The sequence below is a fragment of the Chiloscyllium plagiosum genome, unplaced genomic scaffold, assembly GCF_037043375.1.
Source record: "Chiloscyllium plagiosum isolate Xiang-an unplaced genomic scaffold, Cpla_swu_hap1 HiC_scaffold_44, whole genome shotgun sequence".
Lineage (NCBI taxonomy): Eukaryota > Metazoa > Chordata > Chondrichthyes > Orectolobiformes > Hemiscylliidae > Chiloscyllium > Chiloscyllium plagiosum.
In genome coordinates, this window is record NW_028270182.1 from 13342404 (window position 1) to 13361532 (window position 19129).

A 19129-nucleotide genomic window follows, 5' to 3' on the forward strand; every position below is an offset into this window, starting at 1 on the left:
GCTTGAAAGCCGTGGTAACCACTGCCCCAGTATTAGCCACACTTAACTACACAAAGCCATTCAAGGTGGCTATCGATGTAAGTGATGTGGGTGTCGGTGCTGTACTCTTACAGGAAGATGACGAGAAGACAAAGACTTATCAGGTATTTCTCCAGGAAATTAAACATCCATCAGCAGAAATATCTGACAGTTGATAAGGAAACGTTCAGCTCTGTGTTGGAGTTATAACATTTCACCGTTTGTGTTACCAGTAATATATCTGAGACAATTATTTACACTGATCATAACCCATCAAAGTTTGTGGAGAAATTTAAGGATAAAAATTCCAGACTGTTTCGATGGAGCTTGCTGTTACATTCAGTTTGAACGTTGTGCATTTGGCATGTTGAGAAAATGTGATTGCTGCATAATGTCACGACTTGGATGAGAAACTGAAGTGTTCAATGGTAGGAGTAAATGGACTGAAAAAAGTAGTGGTGCATGTTTGCATGCATTTAATGTCATGTCTATGCGTTGTAGAGTACTAACCGTGTTTTAAAATTAAGCCATATTTGGACATTGATTGTTGATTTTTTTTAAGGGGGGAGATGTGATGATGGTGCTGCTTTAACAAGGTTATGTTGTCCCTGTAATTTTTCAGAGGGGTCGTAAAGGCAGAGGTTCCGAGATGCCTGGAAAAAATCTATTTGAGATAGCTTTAAAACGTTTGTACAATGAGAAGGAGGAGCCAGTTCTCCCAGGTCAGGGTTTGGTTTGGCTTGGTTTTAGCAAGCACTCTGTTTGAGGTTGCTGTCCTCTGTCTCTCTCTCTCTGTCTGTCTCCCTGACATCTCTCCCGACAGAACCTGCGTTTGACTTATTTTTGCCAAACGACTGTGTATGGGATGTTGCAAATATTTGAAATAGCATCATTAAGTTGTGATAGAATTGACTGGATTATCAGAAAGCTCAAGTTATTCAAAATCCGCTGGTCATTCGTTCCTGCTTCATTCCGTCAACTGTAAATGAACTCTGTTCTGTTTAGAATTAAATGGTTGGGCCAGCTGCATCACTCCTGGAATATCCACTCTACCCCTGCTGGAAACAACTAGCAAAGATAGAGTGTGGGCGACCTTCTTGAAGTGCTTTGAGGGGGTCTTGCATGGTCCATGACAGGTACAGCAGGTTCAAAGGACGGATTTCCCCACTCCTGTTGCTGTGCTCTATAATTTAAGCACAGCAGCATGCAGTGCAAGAACAGCACAAAAGCACAGGTTCTAGCCCCCACTTCCTTCTTCTTGGGGGGGGGGGGTGCGAGGGAGAAAATATGACTGATTTTTAATTGATGTTGCTTCCCCCACCCCATAAAACACGCAGAGATAAATAATTACCCCTAAGTAGCGCAGTAACATCAATGTTCACCAGGAACACTTGGAATAACAGCTTACCAGTAACACCAATGGCTGAAACAAAAGGAAATAAAATATCTTCTATTTGCCAGATAATTGGATATGCCATTTGTGCGAGGAGCAACAACTTGTGTTGTTTTGGGGGCACAAGGTCTGGCAGGAACTGAGAGCTGATGCATTCCAATAGATCCTGATTTATGCAGGGGTTAAGTCCCCAGTGACATAATTACACCTGACAATGTTATTAGTCGCACTAATTGGAACAAACACATGACATCAACAGCTCTGATGCTGATGTGAATAACGTGTTGGGCAAAGCACATACATCTGAAAATGCAGGACTTTATTTTCATTCCACCATTATGCATGAAGCCACAATGTGTGTTTAGAAATGACCAATCTCACAAATATTGAACAGTTTCATTCACATTTTTCCCATAAACCGCAATCCTTTCTGTTTGTGATATTTGAATTGGGGCTGCTCTGCAAAGTAGACTGAACCCAGAGACACAAATTCATTCTGTTCCTGGAGATTCCCATTAAAACTACAAACTTTAATTCTCGAAGGTCATTGGCGTCTGTCCCTCAGTTTGAGGGCAATATGCATTTAACTGAGCTGCAGATGTTTGGTTACATGGAGCAGAATATCGCACGAGTTGGTGGGATCTAGAGAGTTAAATGTCTGACAGTCAGTTGATGAAGGAAAAGTTTACCAGTCAGTCTTACTCTGCTTATGATTTATTCGCAGGTGAAAAATTGCTGATGTCCAAATCCTAACTCTGAAATCCAAATCCAGTGCCAATACATGATATTTGTATGCAATTATTCAAATAATGCTCTACTACTCTAACTTTAACCTTCAATCAAGCCCTAACCCGAACCCAACTTCCCACTGATGTCTGATTTGTACAATTAACAAAGAAATGGAGCGTACACATTCCTTCTCTGCCTCTTCATTAAGGTATTGGGATTAAGGTTCAATGCAGACTGAGAGGCAGATTTGTGCCACTTGGATTTTTTGAATTCACTCTTGGGACTTGGGCACGGCTGAATGGGTGCTCAATAATTTATCATTATCCCTTGAGAAGGGAGCACCATTGAATGTCAAGGAGCGATGTTTGGATTGACTTCCACTGTTGATGAACATTGCCCAGCCTGTGGCGTAGATATTGCTTGGTAGCTCTTAGCCTTAGCCTGGATATCGTCCAGAACTTTCTGCATTGTACGTGGAGTGCTTCAGTATCTGAGGGTTTGTGCATGATGCTTAACTCTGTGCAATCATCATCAAACTTCCACACTTCTGACCTTATGATCGATAATAATTCATTGATGAAGCAGCTGAAGATGGACGAGCCTAGGACATTGCCCTGAGGGACTCCGACAGATATGTTCTGGAGCTGAGATGACTGACCTCCAACAACCTCAATCTATCTTCCTATGTGTCAGATATGACTCCACACAATGGAGAGTTTTCCTCTTGACGCCCATTGATTCCAGTTTTCCTCAGACTCTTATTGCCATATTCGGTCCAATATTACTTGAGATCAAGGACAGTCACTCCCCATTGGTCAGATCAGCATATTTGTATATTCGTGAACCATGGCTGTAATGAGGTCAGGAGCTGACTCGTTCTGGAGGAGCCCAATCTGGGCAGGTTATGACTGCGTTGGTACTGCTTGATAGCACAGTCAATGACAACTTCTGTCACAACTGAGTGTTAATTGATGGGGTTCAAGTTCCCTATTTTTCAGGTATGGGACAATTTTCTAATTTTCCAGGTAGATGCATTGTTCAACTGGAACTGCTTTGATCTAACATGCTGCTTATCCTGGTTTTTGTAAACACAATTAGTTGAGGTTTGCAGCTTCACCAGGTCATTGATTATTTACCAGCTCTTCCCAGTCATGGACTGGTCAAGGATTATCAGTATGTTTTTGTCAAGGGAAAGTCAAACCTTACAAGTTTGATCACAAACCTTGAGGAAGTGACAAGGAGATTAATGAGGGTGACACTGTGGATAATGTTTACATGGATTTTAGTAAGGCTTTTGGCAAGTTCCCACATGGCAAACTGGTAAAAACTGTCAAAGCCCAAGTTAGACAAATTGGATCCAAAGTTGGCTCAGTAACAGGATACAAAGGGTAATGGTCAATGGCTGCACTTGCAAACGGAGAGTTGTCTAGAAAGTTTTCCACAGGGCTTGGGGTTGGGTTACAAGGAGAATTTTAGAGCGTCATTAAGTTCTTTTTATTGTTTTTCCCGATGAAAAAACGCTTGTATCTTTAAATACAGTATGAGAGAGAAAGAGAGTACGTGTGGCCTTTTGCTGGATGCACCCACCATCGAGAACACTCTCCCTGCATCTACTCTGTAGAGTCTTGTTCGAATTTTATAAGCATCTATAAGATCTCCTCTCACATGTCTGAACTCCAGCGAAAACAATCCTAACGTCGTCCATATCTCCTCATCCGTCAGTCCCACCATCCAGAGAAACAGCCTGGGAAACCCTCGCTGCACTCCCTCGAGAGCAAGATCACCATTGATCAGAAAAGGAGACCAAAACTGCACACAGTATTCAAGGCAAGAAAGAGCAAGATATACTTCTTTGGGTCAACGTGTCAAAGGGCATTGGGGCGAAAGTGAGAGCAGGGGACTAAGATGGATGATCTGCTAAGACCATATTGAAGAATACAGCAGGTTCAAGAAGGGCCGAATGTCCTCCTCCTGCTCCTGTATTCGATAAGTTAAGGACCAGTAGCATATGGAGCATGAACAGCCAAGCAGCACAGACTACAGATTCCAGCCCCCGCTTCCTTCCTCTGGGGGGGGGGTGGGGGGGGGGTTTGGTGTGGGGCCGGGGGAGGGGAACATACGACTGAGTTGTAATTAACATTGTTTCCCCAACCCCATGACACGAAAAATGTGGTGGCCCTATAATATGGACTGTAACCGTTTAACGAAATGGCTCAGTACCCTCTTAACGGATAATTCGGGAAGGACAATACGTGATGTCCTTTCTATAAATGCATGCATAAACTTACCAACACGTTGGTGCCCACTCTGGAGTATTGTTAAGCTTATAATCATCGACAAACATACACATTTGTGAAACAGAAGCAAGAGTATCCCACCCCCATAAGCCTGTTCTGCCATTTGGTAAGATCATTCTGCAGGAACCTGTAGAAGAGTTACATCTGAAATGTCGACTTCCGCACCACCTGATGCTGCCTAGCTCGCTGTATTCTTCCAGCCTCCTGCCTTTTTACTTCGGATTCCAGCACCCGCAGTTTTTTGCCTCTATTTGGTAAGGTCATCTGTTTGTGTTTCCAATTTTGGCCTCCCCAAATTACCTTGCGTTTCCTTTGCTGTCAAGAAATCTATCTAACCTTGTTCTAAACGTATTCAATGACAAACCCCCCAACCGCACAGTCGCCTTCTGGTCAGATCCAAGTGTGTACAGCCATCAGAGAAAACAAAAAAAAAAAAATCACTCCTCTCTGAAATTTTAAAACATAAATATTGTACACAACCTGGGACACCACAGCACCCAACCCCTCATTCTGCAATGACACACAAAAGCAAATATACTTTCCATATGCACTTGTTAAAACTGTTTACGATCTGACTTGCACTGAGTGATTTGACGCATTTTGCTTCTGCTCAGAGCCAGGTCAGCAAGCAACATGAGGGAACATTACTTCTCATTCTATTTTATTGAGTGATGAGGAGATGGTTTTGGATTTTTCATCTTAACGGTGAGGTCTGAAGCTGACCATGTGTTCACTCTGACCTGCAGAGCTATTGATCAGGAAACTGGCTGATATTCGACCTCGTTGCCATTTGCCTGCCTATTGCCTGGGAAAAACCCTGTTCTGAAGTGAAATTCTAATCTCCCAGTAATCCAGTTCAACTGTAAAATCTACAGGTAAAGACAGAAAAAGTGGGAAAGAACTGCCATTTCAGGTAGCATTGGTTGGCGAAGAAAGAGTGAGCTTTTCAACTGATGCTCAGTAATCAGCAGTTTATTGCACAAATTCATTCCATCTCCTTATCTTTGGTTAAATTGAGAGCCCCCACTCGGATTAGCTCCACAGTTGAGGTTGGCAGCTTTCTCTGATTTTGTTTTCTGTGGGCTGAGTTGGAATCTGAGATTTTCACTTACGCATTTTTGTTTTTGGAGATCAACTCATGAATTGTCCGCAGAAGAGCAAGTCTTGAATTAAGTCAAGTTTTTGGACAAACTGATTCAGATTGAAGATTCTGTGATGGTGAGCGTGCAGATTTCTCGCCTCTAGCAATGGTAGGGTGTGGCATGCGAAATGGGATTTAGTTCTCGGTCTTCAAACCCTTCAATCTGTTGCAAGATTTAATGATTCGCTTCATCGATTGCTTCAGCTCATCTCTGAATTTATCCTGGATCACAGTGTAAATAAATGTGTTGGTGCAGGAGCTGAGCACTTGCAGCATCTTCCCCGTGCGATCTGTGATAAAGCAAGGGTCTGAGTATGAGGAGTAATATTGGATGTCTGTAATTCGTGCATAAATATTGTACACAACCTGGGTCACCCACAGCAACACAAAACTGCCCGATATACTGAATAGCAAAACGATGGACTTCCGTCGCTTCTCCATCTCTGTATCCTTGTGCTTGTCTCCATTTCTGCAGACATGGAGACCCTTACGGATTCGACTGCTCACTAAAATACGCCTGACAGTCAGCACATTAAACAGCAAGATCAGAAAGAATGGTAGACAAGGGGTTATAATGTAGTTGATCAGTTCGAATGTCGCCCATGCAGAAGAACTGAAGAAACTCCGCTTAGGGGAGCAACCCCATGGAATTTTGTGAGTGATGTATTTTGGTTCATAGATAAAGAACCGAGGTATAGACTCCAGGGAGCCCAGCACACTCACAGTCCCTAGAAATGCTGCTGCAGTTCTCCCAGTGCAAAACTTTGTTTTCAACTTCTCACAGCAAATGGCCACAAATCGGTCAGCGGTGAATGTGACTGTGAGCCAGACAGAAACCACTGTGGCTGCTGACCCCAGGGTAACATAAAGACTGCACAAAGGAGTAATGTTCAGGAAAGAATGTGGTAAATAAATGGGAACAGTGCACCACAATATGGCATCAAACACAACGATAAGGAGATCGGCCACTGCCATTCCAACTAGGTAATGAGTCACACACTTGGAGAGACCACACGTTCTTCTAGACAGGATCATGATTGCCACCAGGTTAACTGTGAGGGAAGAGAGTAAGATAGAAGCAAACATTTACAAACCATTTCCTCAGTCAAAGAATAATGTGAAAGAATCTCGGCAGAATTTCTAACATTGTTGTTGCCTGACGGGAGTAAATTGAACTATTGACTGCATTCCCACAATAGTCAAGAGTGTGGTGCTGGAAAAGCACAGCAGGTCAGGCTGCACCCGGGGAGCAGGAGAATTGACATTTCAAGCAATTTTAAGCCCTTCCTGATGAATGGCTGATACCTGACATATCGATTGTCCTGCTTCTCGGGTGCTGCCTGACCCGTTGTGCTTTTCCAGCACCATACTCTCGATTCTGATCTCCAGCATCTGCAGTCCTCACTTTCTCCTGAATTCCTACAAGTACATACTTCAAACAGAAATAGCAATATATTTTGGAAATCAGACACAAGTGAATAAAGTAACCATGGGAGGTTTGTAGCCCAATATTAATGGTAAAATAAATTTGCTACAGAGGTCAAGGAGCAGATATAATGGCACTATTTAACCCCTAGAGAAAGTGCTTGTATGAAATTAAGGTAGAATTGTTAAATGAAAATATCTAAACAGCACATTAATCACCAATCTGCAACAGAAACACTTGCGATAACAGCTTACCAGGAACACCAATAGCTGAAATGAGAGGAAAGTAAATATCTTCTATTTGCCAGACAATTGGATATGCCATTTCTGGGATTAGAAACAACCTCTATTGTTCTGGTTCAGGCAAGAACTATGAACCATTAGAGTAGATCCTGTTTTATAGAGAAAGTGAGTCTCCAGTGACATCGTCATACCTGACACCATTATTAGTTACACTAACTTGAACAAACACATTACATCAACAGCTATGACTCTGGTGTTAATAATGCTGTGGCAAAACACAGCATTACAAAACTCAGGTGACTTCCTTGATCCCACCTTTATGCAATGAAGCTACAAGTGTATGCAGGAAAGACTGATTTCAAAAATAATGAACAGCTTCATGTACAGTTTCCGTATAAAACATGATCCTTTTAGTTTCAGTTAACTGAATTGTTTCTACTCTGCAAAATAGATAGAATCCAGAGACACAGGTTCATTCGGTTCCTGCAGTTTCCCAGTTACAAAAAGAAACTTCAATTCTCTAAAGACATTGGCATCTGTCCCTCCATTTAAGGACGCTGGCCGCTGAACTGAGAGGGAGAGCTTTGGCCACGTTGTGCAGGGTATCCCATGAGTTCAATGTCTGACAGCTAGTCAGTGACGGAAAACTTTAGAAATCAATCTGTGTTCGGTTTAGGAATTATTCACAATGTGAAAAATTACAGATGTGCAACTCGGAAAGCCAACTCCTCTGCCAGTACATGACACTTGTATACATTTTTTTAAATAATGTACTTTAACCCGAAGCCTAACTCTGCACTGAAGGCTTATTTGTGCAAGAAATAGAGCGTATCCCCTGTGTTTTGTCCTCTTCACAAGATGTTGGATTAAGGTTCCTTGCACTCTGAGAGGCAAGTTTTTACCATTTTGATTTTTTTGAATTCACTTGTGTCACTGAGACATTGCTGACTGGTTTCAACACTTATCAGCATCCTTAAATGTACTTGAGAAGGTATTTATGAGCTGTTTTCTTGAACTGCTGTAATCTACGTGCTGGAGGCAAACTCACAGTATCATAATGGAGGGAAGTTTGGTATATAGTCTCAGGAATACAGAAGGAATGGGATTCAGTATGTTAACACGATTGAATACCTAGGGGCGGTGGTTAGATGGACTCATATTGGAGATGGTCTTTGCCTGGCGTGTGGCGTAAACATTATTTGCCACTTCTTAGCCCAAGACAGGATATAGTCCAGAATGCATGGTGTTTTTACATGGACCGCTTCGGTATCTGAGGAGTCATGAATGATGCTGAAGATTGTGCAATCATCATCAAACGTCCCCACTCTGACCTTATGTTAGAGACATAGTCATTGATGAAGCGGCTGAGGATGGTTGGGTTTCGGACATCCCCCTGAGGAAATCTTGCAGAGATGTTCAGGAGCTCCCACTTCTTTGCCCAATCTCCTAACCTGTCCCAATTCCTTCTGCAGCCTCCCCGCCTCTTCAATGCTACCTGTCCCTCTACCTATCTTTGTATCATCTGCAAACTTAGCCAGAATGCTTTTACTATCTTTATCATTGGTGTATGAAGTGAAAAGATGTCGTCCCAACTCTGAGCCTTGCAGAACACCACTACATATCACCTGCCATTCTGATAAGGGCACTTTCATACCCACTCTTTCTGTTTCCTGCCAGATAGCAAAGCTTCTATCCATGCTAGTACCTTGCCTCGTGCACTGTAATGTCTTACCTTACACGGCAGCCTCCTCTCCAGCATCTTGTCAAAGGCCTTCTTGAAGTCCAGGTAGCTAACATCCATTGGCTCTCCTTCATCTAACCTGCTCATTACTTTCTCAAAGAATAATACCAGATTTGTCAGGCAAGAATCCCCCATGATGAAACCATGCTGATTTTGCCTTATTTTACCATCCACTTCCAAGTATTTAGAAATCTCATCCTTCACAATGGATTCCAAGATCTCACCCACAACCAAGGTTTGGCTAATTGGTCTGTAATTTTCCATCTTTTTCCTTACCTCATTTATAAAGAGGGTTCTCACAACTCCATTCTCTAGATTACCCGCCTTGTCTTACATGATAACAGCCCCAGCTGCTGCCTGCTCACAGATTTCTCTCTCACGTGGTTTGAGCTTTGCAATATCAAGGGAGAAATCCATCTCATCATCAGCCCCAACATTACTGTCCATTTTGTACAGCTGCCATGCTGGAAGTGTGCAGACATATTCCGAAATTCGACACTGTTGGGGAATAGTAGCTGAAAAACAAAAGTGTGTCCATCCATCCCACTTCAACCAGAATGGGTTAGTCAGTCCATGTATCTGTGTTCAGTGAAAATTATATATGTTGAATACCAACATGCCCTGAGCTGATGCATAATGTTATCCTAAGGTCTTGGACATTATTATGTCAACACTGCTTACTTCCTCCTGGACCTAAAATAAGCACCACGTGTTAGATTTCCTTTTTGGGCAAGGGAAAAATCTATTTTCTTTGTTAGATTATATCTTCTTCAAAGCCTTTCACATCAGTTTTCTCAGCTCTTAGCAGCTCTGACCTTTCTAAAATTCCAATGTTCTTTTCTTTCCAGCACACCGATTCACACCAAGCAATGTGCATAGAATAAACAACTTAGATCTTAGAACATAGAACATGCAACATAGATCATATAACATACAACATACAATACAGATGATAGAACATGAATCACAGATCGTAGAACATAGAACATGCAGCAGAGATCGTAAAACATAGAAAATATAACCTAGATCATAGAACATAAAACATTATATTCAAAATGAAAAAAATCCATTGTCCAGAATTAGTCACTCAACCATTGCAATAAGTCTAGAAGTTCACTGTGGCCCGGAGAATGATCCAATAATCCAATCACAAATGTTGTGAATTTCACTGTTTACCAAGGACTGTTTTCTTAAGCTTAATATACACACTTTGTACAGCATTTTGTGGAAAGAAAAAATATGCTATGACGTTTTATCCTAATTTCCTGTCTTCAGTTGGTTTCACACGATTAAACCAAACCCAAGTGGTAAATTTGACCAAGCACGTAAGTAGCTAATTCATTACAAATACTTCGTAGCATTCTTTTCCCTCGATTCATTCACGGGATGTGAGTGACTATGACAACATTTGTTCTCCGCCCCGAGTTGCCCTTGAGAAGGTGTTGAGGAGCTGTGAGCTTGAACTGCTGCAGGGTCACCTCACTCTCCGGGCATAGATATTTCTCCTATTCCATCATTAAGGACGTGGTGATTTGAGGAGTCTCCTCCTTCATAGAGTCATAGAGTCATCGAGTAATACAGCATGGTAACAGGTCCTTTGGCCCAAACTGGTCCATGCTGACCATAGTTCCCACTCAGCTAGTTCCAATTGCCCGCATTGGTCCATATCCATCTAAACTCTAACCCATCCATGTACATATCCAAATGCTTTTTAAAATGTTGCTGTTGTACCTGCCCCCAACCACTTCCTCTGCAGCCCATTCCATATGCGCACCACTCTTTGCATGAAGGAAATGCCCCTCAGGTCTTCCTTAAATCTTTCCCTTTTCACGTCTGGAACACAGCACCTTACACTTGCCTTTAAATAAGATCAAGTTAGTGCCTGGGCTATCTTCTTGATGCATTTGAGGGGAGATTGGTCTGGTCCATAAAAACATGGTAACATAAAAACAGGAGATGAATTGTCCACCACCCATTCACGACTGGGCCTCATCTGTTAGTTGTGGGATCACCTTGCCCTTTCCACCACTTGCTGCTCATGCTGTTTGGTAAGTAGCTTGCCAGGTGAACATTTCACTTTCAATTCTGCCTGGTGCAGTCCATGACACACCCTTCTGCACTCTCCATTGACCCAGGGTTGGTCCACTGGGACATGCCAGGCCAGGAGTTATAGACAGTGCTGGTCCCAGACTGCACAACTGCTGATAGTTCCTCAATGGGACGTCCAGTTAAAGCTATCCGAGATCTTGAGCTCCAGGGAGGGAAACACACAAGCATCATAAGACAGCATTTTGAGAGCCACTGAACGAAAACATATATGAACCAGATCGCAAAGGTTTTACAGGTAGTTTGAAGACTGAGAACACTTTGAGGAATTCACATCCAGACTGAAAAGATTTATTACTGGAATAAAATACAAAAGCTGATCTCTCACTCTCTCTCTGCCATAGAGAGTGAGATGTTTAAGTAGTTTTACCTCCAATGGTTTACATTGCAGAGGCAGCAGCTACAGTCCTGACATTATGTTGACTAGTTGGTTTTGAGAAGATTTGTAGCTCAGGTTGAGTTTCTGGATGTAGGTTTGCTCGCTGAGCTGGAAGGTTCGTTTTCAGACATTTCATCACCATTTTAGGTAACATCATCAGTGAACCTCAGGATGAAGCGCTGGTGGCAAGGCCCACTTTCTATTTATATGTTTAGCTTTCCTTGAGTTGGTGATGTTATTTCCTGTGGTATTATGTGGACTGTTAGGTTTCCTATATGATTACCTCTTCTTCAACCACCAGTGTTACATGGGGGAGGTCAAACCCTTCTGCTAATTAAACTAAAACACCCAGACACAATCGACGCATCTTGTCATCTATTAAAAAATGTGTGAAGAAAGAAGATCCCTGTTTTCTACTGTATAAATAAAAAGGAACACATTATTTAGTTATCCCCAACAGTGAACACGAACAAAGCTATTTACAACCTGAGCCCTCTTTCCCCAAACTAACCACTATCCCTTAGCTGACCACAATTCTATTCACATGCTATTCCACAAACACAATTATTAATAACTGTAAATTAGCACTTAGTCTCTTAAAGTCCACAAATGTTCTTCTTTCTGCCTTCGGCCTTCCTTCCTATTCTTCCCCAGTCTGCTGTCTTCTCCTGGGTCATGGTCTTACTTTTTATTGCAAATATTTTAAGCAATCAGATACCTTTTACATAGATTGTGTCTTCTTCGATACCCCTTTGAGGATCAAATCCCACAGAGCCCGAATGCAGCTTGGTTGGTAATCGGTTGCTTCTGAGTGTTTCATTCTTTTCAAAGGACTCTAGAGCCTTGATCAGCTCATCCAGAGACAGAGATGTTCCAGTCTCTGCTGTTTAAGACGTCCATGATACAAGACAGGAATGACGAGAAGGCTGCACTGCCTATGGACTTTGTGTCATACAGACTGGGCAGTTAGCTCCCTCCTGATTTCCAAAAATCCCGGTGTTTATATGATTCTGATGATGCACCAAATTCCTATGACATGATGCCCTCTTGAACCATGACTACTGCAGTGGGTCAAGAGGGCAGTTCACCCACACATTGTCACGGTGCAACTAAGGATGGGCAGGAACTGCTGAGTCCTGCCAACAACGCCCATGTCCCCAAGATGAATGAAACAAAAGTATGAGAGGCGTTTTATGTCTGCTCAGACTCACATCAGAAAGCAGTATGAGGAAGCACTTATTTCCGTTCTATTCAGGAGAGACGGAAAGGGATTTTGGATGTCTCTCTGTAAGAACAAGAGCTACAGCTGACCACGTGCTCTCTCTGATCTGAGGCTCTATTGATCAGGATATGCTGCCTCATTGCCACTTGCTTGCCCAGAAAGAGCACTGGTCTGAATCGAAATGCTGAGCTCACAGCAATCCCCACAGTCCAGCTGTAAATTCCGCAGATATTAGCAGAAAAGTTGGGAATTAATTCCCATTGCAGGCCGCATCGCTCGGGAAAGAGTCAACATTTCAATCGCCAGCATTTTGTTCCACATGTTCAGGCTATTACCATGTCTCTGGTGACATTCCGAAACTGCGAACGTTCTTCACTTCTTCTCTGGGGCTTAGTTGGTATCTGTCTGAACTCTTCACTTGCCCAGTTTTGTTTTGGAGATCGATTCACGAATTGTCCGCACAACAAGTCTGGCAATCAATCAATGTTTTCGGATCAGATGGAGGCTGACAACTTAATTTTTTTCGTTTGCGGTGATTGTAGGGAAACGAATCTGGAGTGGGATTGAGTTATCATGTTTCAACTCCTTCAAACTGTTCCACAATTTTCGCTTGAAGGTATATACTATTGCAGTCGTCAGCTCTTCTCTGAATCTAACCTGGACCACAGCGTAAATACACATATTGGTGCCGGAGCTGAGCAGTTGTAGCATTCTTGGCAGTGCGATCTGTGATAGAGCAAGGGTCCGTGTCGGAGGAGTCATATCTGATGTGTCTAATTCGTGCATAAATATTGTACACAACCTGGGGCACTCGCAAGAGCACAAAACTGTTCGGTATACTGGACAGAAAAATGATGGACTTCTGCTAGCTCTCCGTTTCCGCATTCTTGTGTTTCTCCCCATTTCTTTGACCACGGAGACCCCTACGTATTCGACTACTCACTAAAAGGCACCTGACAGTCAGCATATTGAAAAACAAGATCAAAAAGAATGACACACAAAGAGTTAAAGTGTAGTTGATCATTTCAAATGCAGCCCACGCAGGGGAACGGAAATAACATGGCTTATTGCTGCAAAGCAATGGAATATTGTTACTGATGTATAACGGTTGGTAGATAAAGTACTGTGGTATAGAGATGGAAATGCAGGTCATCTCCTCTGCTCAGAAGCTGCACCCCCCAGGTCATCTCCTCTGCTCAGAAGCTGCACCCCCCAGGTCATCTCCTCTGCTCAGAAGGCTCTTTCTCCCTCTACAAAGGTTTCAGTGAGTCCCTTTCTCACTGCACCCCCCAGGTCATCTCCTCTGCTCAGAAGGCTCTCTTTCTCCCTCTACAAAGGTTTCAGTGAGTCCCTTTCTCACTGCACCCCCCAGGTCATCTCCTCTGCTCAGAAGTGCTGCCTGACCTGCTGCGCTTCTCCAGCAACACATTTCCATCTCTGATCTCCAGCATCTGCAGACCTCATTTTCTCTACTGTGGTATAGAATCCAGGGAGCTCAATATGCTCACACTCCTTAGAAATGTTGCTGGTCTTCTTTTGGTGCAAAGTTTTCTTTTCAACTTCTCATAGCAAATGGCCACAAATTGGTCAGAGGTGAATGTGACTGTGAGCCAGACAGAAATCACTGTGGCTGCTGACCCAAGGATGGAAGGACTACACACAGGAGTAATTGTTATAAAAGAAGATGGTAAATAAATTGGCATCACAGACAATGACAAGAAGATCGGCCACTGCCATTCCAAGCAAGTAATATGTTATACATTTAGAAAGTCTGCATTTTCCTTGGGAAAAGATCACAATCGCCACCAAGTTAACTGCGAGGGAAGGGAGTGAAACAGAAGTGAATGTTCACTGATAATGTTCTGTTTAAAAGAAGAATGAGACAGAACTTGGGTCAAATTTGGAGTGTTGTTTTGCATGACAGATGTAAACTGAAAAATTGAATGTTTTCCTACAACTGCATGTTTGAAAGACAATCAGCAACAGCATATTTCAGAATTCATAGCTGAAGCAACTGTCTGTGTGGAGTTTGCACACATTCTCCCGTGTCTGTGTGGGTTTCCTCCAGATGCTATGGTTTCCTCCCACAATCCAAAGATGTGTAGGTTAGATGAATTGGCCATGGGAAATTGCCTGTAATGTACGGTATGTGTAGGTTAGGTGCATTAGTCAGTGGGTAAATGTAAAGTAATAGAGTAGAGGAATGGGTCTGGGTGGGATACTCTTTGAAGGGTCAGTGTGGACTTGTTGGGCCAAATGACCTGTTTCCACACCGTAGGGATTCGATTTGGGGTTGCTCAGTGGTTAGCACTGCTGCCGCACAGCACCACAGACCCAGATTCGATTCCATCCTCGGGCGACTGTCTGTGTGGAATTTGCACGTTCTCCCCCTGTCTCCATGGGTTTCCTCCGGGTGCTCCGGTTTCCTACCACAATCCAAATATATGCAGGTCAGATGAATTGGCTATGTTAAATTGCCCATAGTGTTAGGTACATTACTCAGGGGTAAATGTAGATGAATGGGGCTGAGTGGGTTATCCCTCAGAGGGTCGGTGTGGACTTGTTGGGCTGAAGGTCCTGTTTCCATGCAGTAGGGAATCTAATCTAATCTAATCTAAAGTAAAAACAATAAGCACAGGAGGTTTATAGATCATCATCAATGATAAAATGGGTTAGCTATAAAGTATAATGGCAACATTAAACGTCTGAAGTAGGTTGTTATTGAAAATATGCAGTAATAAATAATAACCATTAACCAACACAGTTCACACCAAATTGCATCAGCACTTAAAATAATAGTTACCAGGAACAGCAATGGCTAGAATAAGAGGATATAAATACCTTCTATTAGCCATACTATTGGATATGCCATTTCTAAAACTTGCAACGACTTCTGTTGTTCTGGAGCATGCATATCTAGCAGGAACTGTGAACCGATCTATTCCAATAGATCCTGATTTACAAAGAGGGTAAACCTCCAGTGACTTTGCTACACCTGACAGCTCCATTCGTTACGCTAACTTGAGAATACACATTACTCCAACAGTTATGACCCTGATGTGATTACTGTGGCGGGCAAAACGCAAACATCTCAAAGTTGATGAGCTTCCATTTATTCGCGTTAAAAGGGACTTACCTCGGGAGTCGAGCTTCCATTTGCCGAGAAGTGTGAGGGAGGAGCGAAGGAATTCTGGGAAGACATATATTTGTGTGGTTGCGTTACCCAATACACAACTCGGGTTGTGTCTCCCACCCATCCTCCTCTAAACAGAAGAAAAGGTTCAGTGTGCCAGATTGGTGAGGTAACGAGTTTATTTTTTATTCATTATTTTTCAACAGTCTCTTTGGGAATTTAAAATAGTGGGAATGGAGGTTAGGGCAATTGAATGTTCCTCCTGCAGAATGTGGGAGGTAAGGGTCACCACTAGTGTCCCTGCGAACTGCATCTGTGGGAAGTGCACCCAACTCCAGCTCCTCGAAAACCACGTTAGGGAACTGGAGCTGGAGCTGGATGAACTTCGGATCATTTAGGATCAGAGGGGGTTATTGAGAGGAGTTACAGGGAGGTAGTTGCTCCTCAGGTACAAGAAAAAGCCAGATGGGTTACAGTCAGGGGATGGAAAGGGAACCGTCAGGCAGGGCAGGGATGCCCTGTGGCCATTCCCCTCAACAATAAGTATACCATTTTGGATACTGTTGGGGGGGGGAACGACTTACCAGGGGAAAGCAGTGGGGCACAGGGCTCTGGCACAGAGTCTGTCCCTGCTGCTCAGCAGGGGAGGGGGGAGAGGAGCAGAGCAGTAGTCATTGGGGACTCCATAGTTAGGGGGACAGATAGGAGGTTCTGTGGGGATGAGAGAGACTCACGGTTGGTGTGTTGTCTCCCAGGTGCCAGGGATCGTGATGTCTCTGATCGTGTTTTTGGGATCCTTAAGGGGGAGGGGGAGCAGCCCCAAGTCGTGGCCCACATAGACACCAACGACATAGGTAGGAAGAGAGATGGGGATTTAAGGCAGAAATTCAGGGAGCAGGGATGGAAGCTTAGAGCTAGGACGAACAGAGTTGTTGCTCTGGTTTGTTGCCTGTGCCACATGCTAGTGAGGTGAGGAATAGGGAGAGAGGCTACAGGGATGGTGTGGGAGGGAGGGCTTTGGATTCTTGTATAATTGGGGCTCTTTCTGGGGTAGGTGGGACCTCTATAAGCAGGATGGATTTCATCTGAACCAGAAGGGTTCCAATATCCTGGGGGGGGGGGGGGGGGGGGGGGAATTTGCTAAGGCTATTGGGGTGGGTTTAAAACTAATCCAGCAGGGGGATGGGAATCAAAATTGTAGTTCAGGTATAGAAAAGGTTGAGAGTAGGGAGGTCAAAAGTCAGGTTTCAGGGACGCAAGATGGCACCGGCAAGCAAGAGGTTGGTTTGAAGTGTGTCTATTTCAATGCCAGGAGCATCCAGAATAAGGTGGATGAACTTGCAGCATGGGTTGGTACCTGGGACTTCAATATTGTGGCATTTCGGAGACATGGATAGAGCAGGGACTGGAATGGTCGTTGCAGGTTCCAGGATTTAGATGTTTCCGTAAGAACAGAGAAGATGATAAAAGAGGGGGAGGTGTGGCATTATTGGTCAAGGACAGTATTGCAGTTGCAGAAAGGATGTTTGGGGACTTGTCAACTGAGGTAGTAAAGGCTGAGGTTAGAAATAGGAAAGGAGAGGTCACCCTGTTGGGAGCTTTCTATAGGCCTCCGAATAGTTCCAGAGATGTAGAATGAAGGATAGCAAAGATGATTCTCGATAGGAGTGAGAGAGATTGTCAAGGGGGTAGTTGTCATGGGGCACTTCAACTTTCCAAATATTGACTGGGAACACTATAGTACGAGTACTATAGATGGGTCAGTTTTTGTCCAGTGTGTGCAGGAGGGCTTCCTAACAGTATATAGACAGACCAACAAGGGGTGAAGGCACATTAGATTTGGTACTGTGTAACAAGCCCGGCCAGGTGTTAGACTTGGAAGTAGGTGAGCACTTTGGTGATAGCGATCACAATTCTGTTATGTTTACGTTAGTGATAGAAAGGGATAGGTGTATACCACTGGGCAAGAGTTACAGCTGGGGGAAAGGCAGTTACGATGCGATTGGGCAAGATTTAGGAAGCATAGAATGGGGAAGGAAACTGCAGGGGATGGGCACATTAGAAATGTGGAGCTTATTCAAGGAAAAGCTCTTGAGTGTCCTACATTAGCACCTGTCAGGCAGGGAGGAAGCTGTAGAGTTCCGGGAGCTGTGGTTTATGAAGAAAGTGGAATCTCTGGTCAAGAGAAAGAAGAAGGCCTATGTTAGGATGAGATGTGAAGGCTCAGTTAGGGTGCTTGAGGATTACAAGGTAGCCAGGATAGACCTAAAGAGAGAGCTCAGAAGCACCAGGAGGAGACATGAGAAGTTGTTGGCAGATAGGATCAGGGTAAACCCTAAGGCTTTCTAAGGCATATAATGAATAAAAGAATGATGAGAGTAAGATTAGGGACAATCAAGGATAGTAGTGGGAAGTTGTGTGTGGACTCAGAGGGGATGGGGAAGCACTAAATCAATATTTTTCGACAGTATTCACTCTAGAAAACGACAATGTTGTCGAGGAGAATACTGAGATACAGGCTACTAGACTGGGTGTGATTAAGGTTCACAAGGAGGAGGTATTAGAAATCCTGCAGAGTTTGAAAATAGATAAGTCCCCTGGGCTGGATGGGATTTATCCTCGAATCCTCTGGGAAGCCAGGGAGGAGATTGCCGAGCCATTGACATTGATCTTTAAATCGTCATTGTCTCCAGGAATAGTGCCAGAAGACTGAAGGATAGCAAATGTGGTTCCCCCATTCAAGAAGGGGAGTAGAGACAACCCTGGGAATTATAGACCAGTGAGCCTTACTTCAGTTGTTGGTAAAGTGTTGGAAAAGGTTATAAGAGATAGAATTTATAACCATCTAGAAAATAATAATTTGATTAGGGATAGTCAGCACGGTTTTGTGAAGGGTAGGTCGTGCCTCACAAACCTCATTGAGTTATTTGAGAAGGTGACCAAACAGGTAGATGAGAGTAAACTGGTTGATGTGGTGTATATGGATTTCAGCAAGGCGTTCGATAAGGTTCCCCACAGCAGGCTATTGTACAAAATGTGGAGGAATGGGATTGTGGGAGATATAGCAGTTTGGGTCAGTAATTGGATTGCTGAAAGAAGACAGAGGGTGGTGGTTGATGGGAAATGTTCATCCTGGAGTCCAGTTAGCAGTGGTGTATCGCAAGAGTCGGTGTTGGTTCCACTGCTGTTCGTCATTTTTATAAACGACTTGGATGAGGGCGTAGAAGGGTGGGTTAGTAAATTTGTGGATGACACTAAGGTTGGTGGAGTTGTGGATAGTGATGAAGGATGTTGTAGGTTAC

General features: G+C 43.5%; 1 protein-coding gene and 1 pseudogene across 1 annotated transcript; both read right to left on the reverse strand.

The window, feature by feature from the left end:
* Positions 1-5713: 5713 nt before the first annotated feature.
* Positions 5714-7328, reverse strand: LOC148136915 (putative G protein-coupled receptor 139). Its single transcript, XM_087982855.1, has 2 exons — positions 7259-7328; positions 5714-6630 (listed from the first exon to the last, which is right to left on the reverse strand). The coding sequence occupies exons 1-2, from the start codon at positions 7326-7328 to the stop codon at positions 5714-5716; spliced, it is 987 nt and encodes a 328-aa protein (XP_087838981.1).
* Positions 7329-9317: 1989 nt separating this feature from the next.
* LOC148136916 (putative G protein-coupled receptor 139) lies at positions 9318-15566 on the reverse strand (annotated as a pseudogene).
* Between the last annotated feature and the right edge of the window lie 3563 nt (positions 15567-19129).